The sequence below is a fragment of the Mercenaria mercenaria genome, chromosome 14 (assembly GCF_021730395.1).
Source record: "Mercenaria mercenaria strain notata chromosome 14, MADL_Memer_1, whole genome shotgun sequence".
Classification (NCBI taxonomy): domain Eukaryota; kingdom Metazoa; phylum Mollusca; class Bivalvia; order Venerida; family Veneridae; genus Mercenaria; species Mercenaria mercenaria.
Genome location: NC_069374.1, coordinates 47,682,163 through 47,690,589, shown reverse-complemented (window position 1 = coordinate 47,690,589; position 8,427 = coordinate 47,682,163). Strand labels below are relative to the sequence as shown.

The 8,427-nt window shown below is 35.4% G+C and overlaps 1 protein-coding gene across 2 annotated transcripts; it reads left to right on the top strand.

Annotated features, from left to right (window-relative positions):
- Positions 1-2,131: 2,131 nt before the first annotated feature.
- LOC123556600 (uncharacterized) lies at positions 2,132-6,790 on the top strand. 2 transcript variants are annotated; one of them, XR_008367090.1, is made up of 3 exons: positions 2,132-2,292; positions 3,516-3,741; positions 5,510-6,782. XR_008367090.1 is itself a non-coding variant. In XM_045347446.2 (2 exons), the coding sequence occupies exon 1, from the start codon at positions 2,750-2,752 to the stop codon at positions 3,725-3,727; it is 978 nt and encodes a 325-aa protein (XP_045203381.2). In that variant the 5' UTR covers positions 2,726-2,749; the 3' UTR covers positions 3,728-3,741; positions 5,510-6,790. The 2 variants fall into 2 exon arrangements, 1 of the variants encoding a protein (XP_045203381.2); XM_045347446.2 differs by lacking the exon at positions 2,132-2,292 and having other exon boundaries at positions 2,726-3,741; positions 5,510-6,790.
- The last annotated feature ends 1,637 nt before the right edge of the window (positions 6,791-8,427 follow it).

Sequence of the window (8,427 nt, the reverse complement as noted above, 5' to 3'; positions counted from 1 at the left end):
AAATCTAACATTATTGTCAACTCTATGATGATTCAACAATTTTCATTGGTCATAAGATAGGCTATGTTTAAATTTCATATCTTATCATGATAGGAAATTTATTCATGTTCTTCAGAAATATAACTTTGGTTTAGAGATTATTTTGATCATGTGATTTCCCACTGTGTGTGATGTACGTACTTTTATAATTGAAGTGTTTTTCACTTTACTGATATCCGTGATGGAAAGCTGTAATTGACCTATCCATTGTTTCAAGGCATGATACTTAAACCTGAAATGAGTCCCATGTAAAAGTAGGTGTGCGTGGGAGGCATAAGAGGAACAGTAGATATATCTTTATTATGTACCTATTTAAGTTAACGTTCTGTCAAAATTACAACTTGAATTTCAGCGGCCTGCATGGCCGAGCGGTTAAGGTCACCGACTTCCTATCACTTGCCCCTCACCGATGTGGGTTCGAGACCCACTCGGGGCGTTGAATTATTCATGTGAGGAAACCATCCAGCTGGCTCGCCAGTCGCGGAAGGTCGGTGGTTCTACCCAGGTGCCCGATCGTGATGAAATAATGCACGGAGGGGCAACTGGGGTCTTCCGCCACCATCAAAGCTGGAAAGTCGCCATATGACCTATAATTGTATCGGTGCGATGTTAAACCAAGAAAATACGAACCGGATTGAAAAAATCCTGTACCTTCAAAAAAATCCCGTACTGTACCCCCGTATTGTATGTTGCCGGACTACTTACATACATGAGCTGGCACAGGAACACCACTCATTTTATTTTAAGCATCAACAAACATTTAAGATTTCGTTTGCTTACAAACAAAAAACAAAAAGGTGGATGTATATAATAAAAGGTTCATTACAACAGTACCTAGATCTGGAATTTGCAAGGACGGATCATACTCGGTGCATGCGCCCCCGGGATATCCGATCTGGCAAAATCCACTCGAGCCGAATACAGCATCCCAGACCGAGCTGCTATTATAATAACCCTATTATATTTGTATGCACATTAAAGAGTTAAAAAATAAACAATAAGTGTTCCCAGTAAGGACACAGAAATTGTTATTTACCCACACTCTACCAATAAAATGGAGAGAGAAATAGGTCTTTTAGAAGTTGCAAGTTATAAGTGTATTATGCTACTACAGTGCAACCTCTCCATAGCGGCACTCTCTATATCTATAGCAAAATCCTCTCCACAACAGCATCACCAAAATTTCCCAATGCTGATTTAATTACTATCAATGTAGCCTCTATAGAGCAACAACCTCTCATCAGAGGCAAATATCTGCATCTCCCAAAGGCTGTTGCTCTGCAGAGGTTGCACTGTATTTATATAGTCTTCCGTGAACTGAAAGATTAAGGTTTGCCAATAGTCTTCTGTGAACTGAAAGACTAAGGTTTGCCAATTTCACATGTACAATGTATTGTTATAATTTCCAATTTCCTGTTTATTAATAAGCTACTATTGTTTCGGTGAATAGTACTTAATAAGACAATGAAGCCTCCTTTACTATATATAGACCGGACACTATTTAGGATGCTTACGTGACCAACATCACACATACGTAAATATGAAGACGATTTTGTGAAAATAAGAGTAGGAAATTTACAAGTTTAAAGACCCGCCACGACCTAGTGACCTACTTTTTTCACCACAAAAACTTCATGAAAATCATTCTACTAATACAGGTAATAAACAGCTATACTTCAAGTTTTCAGGGTGGACAATCCAGGCCCTTCCTGAATAAATGTGTTTTCAAAACTTTATCTGCAAACTTATTCAGTCAATCTCTTTTCAGCATAGTTCTAAGAATATAGAAGAATAACTATCTTACACTGTAAAAACAAAATGTGGTTGAAATTTTAACTAAATACACAGATTTATGTACATATTGCTACAGTTATTCAATAAAATGTTAAGACATTAAACACATTGTCTTGGCCTTATATATGTCACTGTCAATTGTAACTAGATACTTAATTGTTATTTCTCCTTTTCTTTACGCAAAGCATGTATAATTACCATCATGGGAATACAAAAGAATACAGTTATTATTTTTCATAAAGCCTTCAGCTCTCGCATGTATGAACAGCAAGATGTTCTGCCGATACGGTTGAGAAGCGCGCTTTAAAGTTATTGAAAAACTGTATCACGTGACCGCTCCATGCACCGGAAGCGGTGAACAGCTGTAATCATTCGATGTTTTGCGCTGGCGAGAGAAGCATCGCGTTCACGTGTTTTGCTAAAATTCTTATTTTTCCGGTTGTTTTATTGGTTTCTGTCGTAAGTATTTCCATTTATAAATATCTATTTGAGCTACTCGAGGACGTAGTATCCCGAGTGATATCATTTAGCTTGTAAATATGAGCTCAAGCGAGGACGTAGATCCCCGCCATGACCAAAGTCCCTCAGAATCCGAGAGGGAAGTTTCGGGCTGTGAAGATAAGGATATCCCGCCCGTGGGTGCTAATGTAGAAATTGGATGCGAGGTTGATGAACCCGTGTCAAAAAATAGCAAAATAAAAATAAAGAGGTTGTTCAACCCACTCGTAGTGGTAAAAGTCAGAAAGGTGTTCAAAATCAGAAAGGTGTTCAAAAACAGAAAAAACCAAAATCCAAAACCCAAAGCAAACCCCCAAAGAAAAAATCTAAGAAAAGTAATATGATAGATTTAGATAATTTGTCCTTTGAGGACGTTGCAAATTTGAAGAAAAAATTAGGTCTGGGCTTGTCCACGGGTATGCACCCAGAAAACTATGATGATGAAGCTTTTTTTCAGCCAGATTATGACGATTTTGACAGTTATAATCAACCTAGACCAAATTTAAGGGTACAAATAGATGCGGAGGATGTTTCAGACTCTGATTTGTCTTACAGGCAAAACCAAGATAATTTTGTACAAGATAAAAACATGTCACAAAATATGTTAAATGCAATGTTTGGGGGTGATTCAAAAGAAAACACTGATCCTTCTGATACTGAATGGTCCATGCCAAAACTAAAATCTGTGGTCAAGGGTGACCCAATTGTTTCATCGTTAGCCTCTTTAATCAATACTGCTTGTACCTCACAGTGTGATGTAGAGGATATGATGTTGAAATATAACGTCCCTCAAAATTGTGACAAGTTGTGTCCACCTTTGATAAATTCTGAAATTTGGAAAATTCTCGATAAGAAGCCCAAAAGTTATGATAGAATGCTAGTTGAGATACAAAATCTGGTTGCGACAGGTGTTACCTCTATTATAAAGTTGGTAGATTTACTGAAAGAGGTTATGTCGAAAAATGATGATGCAAAACGAACTGTATCTGATGCATTGACCTTATTTGGTCAGGTTCAGTATCATTTATCACTTCGTAGAAGGTATCTATTGAGACCAAATTTAAAGAAAAAATATAGAAATCTGTGCAGTCAGAGTACGCCTATCTCATCGCAATTGTTCGGAGACGACATAGCTAAAGAAATTAAAAATTGTGATGCTGGTATTTCTATTTCTTCTCGTATAGATCAGTTTAGTAGACCTTTTATTAGGGGTAGAGGCTCCTTCAGAGGAAACAGGGGTCGTCGTTTTCACCCTTATGGCGGCTATGCCTCTAACCAGCCACAGAGTACAGATACATACTACCAGCCGTGGCAGTCTAGAGCTATGTATAGGCGTGGTGCTAGAGGTCGGGGAAGGCCAAGTGCAACAGTAACATCCCCAAACGAACAGAATTGAACAGTTTACCTAAGGTAGGTAGACTAAAATTTTTTCTGAACACATGGGAGAAGTTTACAAATGATCCTTGGATTCTTCAAACAATAACAGGTTATGAAATAGAATTTATTCAAGAGCCAGTCCAGTATTCAGTTCCAAATGTGATTTCCTTTTCATTAACAGAGAAACAAGTTATTTCAAATGAAATTAAAAATTTGGCTGAGAAAGGTGCAATTGTAAAATCAGAATGGGAACCAGGACAATATGTTTCTAATATTTTTGTTGTTCCAAAGCCAAATGGAAAGTTTAGGCCAATTATTAACTTGAAACATTTAAATAAATTCGTGGTATATGAGCATTTTAAACAAGAACATTTCAAAATTGTTTTGGATCTTGTGCAGAGAAATGATTATTTTACTTCAGTAGATTTAACTGATGCATATTTTACTGTTCCCATACACAATGATTTCCAAAAATATTTAAAATTTGAATGGGATGATATCCTATGGATGTTCACTGTACTCCCATTTGGTTTATCTTCAGCCCCTAGGGTTTTTACCAAAATATTAAAACCAATCTATGCTTGGCTGAGACATCAAGGTGTCAGGTGTTCATTTTATATAGATGACTCTTTGAATATGCATCAAATCTATGAAATGTGTCATGGTAACACATTGAAAATTTGTTCTACATTGACCTCTCTAGGTTTTGTTTTGAATGAATCAAAATCTGTTCTTGTTCCTACACAGAGAATTGTCTTTTTTGGCTTTATTTTAGATTCAGTTCAATTTAAAGTCTTCTTAACAGAAGATAAGGTTCAGAAAATCTTGATGAAAGCAAAAATTTTATTAAAAGGGGAAAAAGTTGTTGTACAAGATTTAGCATCCTTCATTGGCATGATCATTAATGCCTTTCATGCAGTTTTAGAAGCTCCTATGCACTATAGAGCCTTAGAGAGAGACAAACTTGTAGGTTTGGGTTCAGAGTTCAATTTCCAGAATAAAGTGTACCTTTCAGTTGTTGGAAAACAGGAGTTGCTTTGGTGGATAAATAACATACACCTCAAAAATGGAAAGCCAGTTAGGCCAGATAAAGTTTCTATACAATGTAGCACAGATGCCTCGAATTTAGGCTGGGGTTGTTATGATGTTTTTTCTGGTGAAGTTGCAAGTGGAAGATGGAATAGTGTTGAATGTGTAAAGCATATAAATTTTTAGAATTATTAGCAATCTTCCATGCTTTGCAGTCTTTGTATTCCAATAAAAGGAATGTTCATATACTCTTCCAGTGTGATAATGTCACAGCAGTTACTTATATCAATGACATGGGTGGTATTGCATCAGAATCACTAGATAGACTTGCATGTCAGATTTGGATTTGGTGTCTAGAAAGAAGTATTTTTATTTCTGCAGTTCATGTCGCTGGTTCAAACAATTCTATGGCAGATTTCTATTCTAGAAACTTCTCAAATTCAACAGAATGGATGTTGAAAAAAGACATTTTTGTCCGTTTATGTAAACATTTCTTTCAACCTGATATAGATTTGTTTGCATCCAGATTGAATAAACAGTTGGGAACATTTGTCACATGGTTTCCTGAACCAGGAGCCTTTCATAACAATGCTTTTACTTTGTCTTGGAAAGAGTTTTCGCCCTACATTTTCCCACCTTTTAATTTGTTGGGAAAAGTGGTAAATAAAATCATACAAGATGAAGTAGATAAAGCAATTATTGTTTTTCCTCATTGGAAATCACAAGCTTATTTTCCTTTGATATTATCAACTTTGATTGATTATCCTGTCAGGCTACCAAGACATCAAGATTTGTTGCGACTGACACACAGTGGAGAGGTTCATCCTCTGGCAAAGCAGATCACCTTGATCGGTGCAGTCATATCAGGGAATCGCTGCAAAGTGCAAGAATTTCATCACAAGCTATTGGAATCATCCTCGAGGGCTGGCGAAAAGGAACCAGGAAACAGTATGATTTGGCCTTCAGATTCTGGTATATTTGGTGTCGTAAACAACATTGCAATCCATTTCAAACAACTGAAAGTAAGGTAGTAAATTATCTTTGTTTTCTTCTGAAAAGTGGTTCTTCTTACAGTAAAATCAACACACATAAAAGTATGTTACTGCAGACATTGCCTTTCTTTGGAAACTCCTGGTGTTCTTCAAGTATTCTGATACCCAGATTCATGAAGGGAGTATTTAATTTAAAACCACCTGGTTGTCGGTATAAATTCACATGGGATGTTTCAGTAGTGTTAAGATATCTTAAAAGCCTTTTTCCTTTAGAGGATTTAAATCTAAGAATGTTGACTTTTAAACTCACTGCACTTATTGCTTTGACAACAGCTCCCAGAGCTCAAACTTTGGTGTCCTTGAATTTAGATCATGTACATTTTGGTGACAGTAAGATTCAGTTCTTCTTTCCATATTTATTGAAAACTACAAGGTCAGGTAGACCTAATAATTTTGTATTGAAACTGGAACATTACCCAGATGAATCTTTGTGTGTTATGCATACTTTAACTTATTATGTAAAACAGACTGAAAATTTGAGAAATTCTAGACAACTCCTTGTTTCTTACGTGACTTATAAAGCCGTATCTACAAGTACTATAGCCAGATGGCTTAAGACAGTGCTTGAATTAGCAGGGATAAACAGTGATTTCTTTAAGGCACATTCCTTTCGTTCAGCTTCAGTGTCAGCAGCATATAGTACATGCTCTTTGCAAACTATTTTGAGTACTGCTGATTGGAGTAATGAGAAAAACTTTCATAAATTCTATTTTAGAAATGTTATTCCATCAGAATTATCTTTCGCTGAAGCAGTTTTGAGCAAAAAGTAGGTGTTGTGCCCTTTATATGTAGTGACTGATATATATTACTTGGAGTAAAAGTATACTTATTTCTCTTTGTTATTGTACTTTTGTTGACGATACTTTAAAGATGCTGTTCATACATGCGAGAGCTGAAGGCTTTATGAAAAATAATGTGCCCTCATCCAAGCGTTAGTGATGGATGAGGGGCATTATTTGAGTAAAGCCGGAGGCCGAGCATGTATGAACCCTCCCTTTTTTGCTCATATATATGTGTATATATTATAATGGTAAAGTATGATTCCCAACCCTTGTATTCTTGTATTGTAATCGTCAACAAAAATTTGCTTTAAACTATGATTACAGCTGTTCACCGCTTCCGGTGCATGGAGCGGTCACGTGATACAGTTTTTCAATAACTTTAAAGCGCGCTTCTCAACCGTATCGGCAGAACATCTTGCTGTTCATACATGCTCGGCCTCCGGCTTTACTCAAATAATGCCCCTCATCCATCACTAACGCTTGGATGAGGGCACATTTTGTGGTGCCCAAGAAGAAATTTCTTCTTGTGCACATCTGTATAAATATATAAGGCAACGCCAAATTGATTACTCGGTCAACGAATCTCCCGCTCCATTTTTTTCCAGAATATTTTTTTTTGAAAATCAGCTTTCGCTCGCTTCAGTTTTTGCAGACTGATATTAAAATTTCAAAGCAGGCCTTTTTTCACTGTTTAGGCGCCGTCTTTCACTGTGAGGCAAAATGAACTAATAAAATTTAATACTTCTAATCATAATTGTCCATTAAAACACCAGGATAACATGTTTCAGACTCTGTATTGCACCAGTTTATTTAGGTTGTGTGAAGAAATCTTGGAATGGTCATATTTAAAACAGTGTCATGTAAACCTACATAAAATTATCATTATATTACTAATTGTTTTGCCATAATAAAGATAATTTCAGTCAAGTAATTTATTATATAGTATACTTTGATTAAAGGTATGTATGTTAATTAATCATATCTTACCTGAAACGACTGCTTTATTCTTATTTTCGTCAGAAAAGAATATGCAATTCCAGTTTATATTCCACACATCATACAAATATAAAACCTGTTCCTTACAGGAGGTGTTTTGTGAACCAAACAAACAAATATTTCACGTGATATCTAGTATTTCAAAATCTATAAGAATATACTTTGAAACTTTAGGCCTAATGGACATTCTTTTCAAAACGGTGGAAGTGTAGTTACAAAAAATCTAAATTCGTAAGGTATTTATCAAATCAATGACTATAACTAAATACACTTAAGGAAAGTACCTGATATAATTTTAAGATGATTATGATGATGATGATTATTATTTTCTGAATACTGAATGAATTGATCACCGCTTGAGTATAATCGGATACAAACCATAGGCTGAACTTTATTAATTGAACATTTTATTTTCAACTTCGTCTTTAATTATAATTCAAGTATCATGTAAGCTAACTGCGACACGTGGTGATTTATGGGAGATCACGTTAGAAAATAAAACAAAATCTTTGTTATTACTTCATAAATTCATGGAAAATATCATTTTATTTATTCATTTTTCTTAACCTTAATTTGTCGAGATAAAAATTGCCGGATGAATAGTCCATTAATCCAAAGAAGTATAAAATACTTTTTATAACTCTTTGATCATTCCAAAATCATCAACGATAATGCAAATTAGTTAAAGCTGTGGGTTTGCAAAGATCTACATATATTTTCCTATGTGTTTAGGCGAATATTTACTGTAAAACAAATTCATTATTGATCGAACTGACCAGAATAAAATATATCTCTAAAGTAATTTATATTGTGCAGTCATGTCTTTTTTCCCTACGTAGAGTGCGCATGCGCGAAAATTG

Bases quoted from the DNA above. Each gene is read 5' to 3' on its own strand.
- LOC123556600 (XM_045347446.2), top strand. From the start codon at position 2,750: ATGCACCCAGAAAACTATGATGATGAAGCTTTTTTTCAGCCAGATTAT.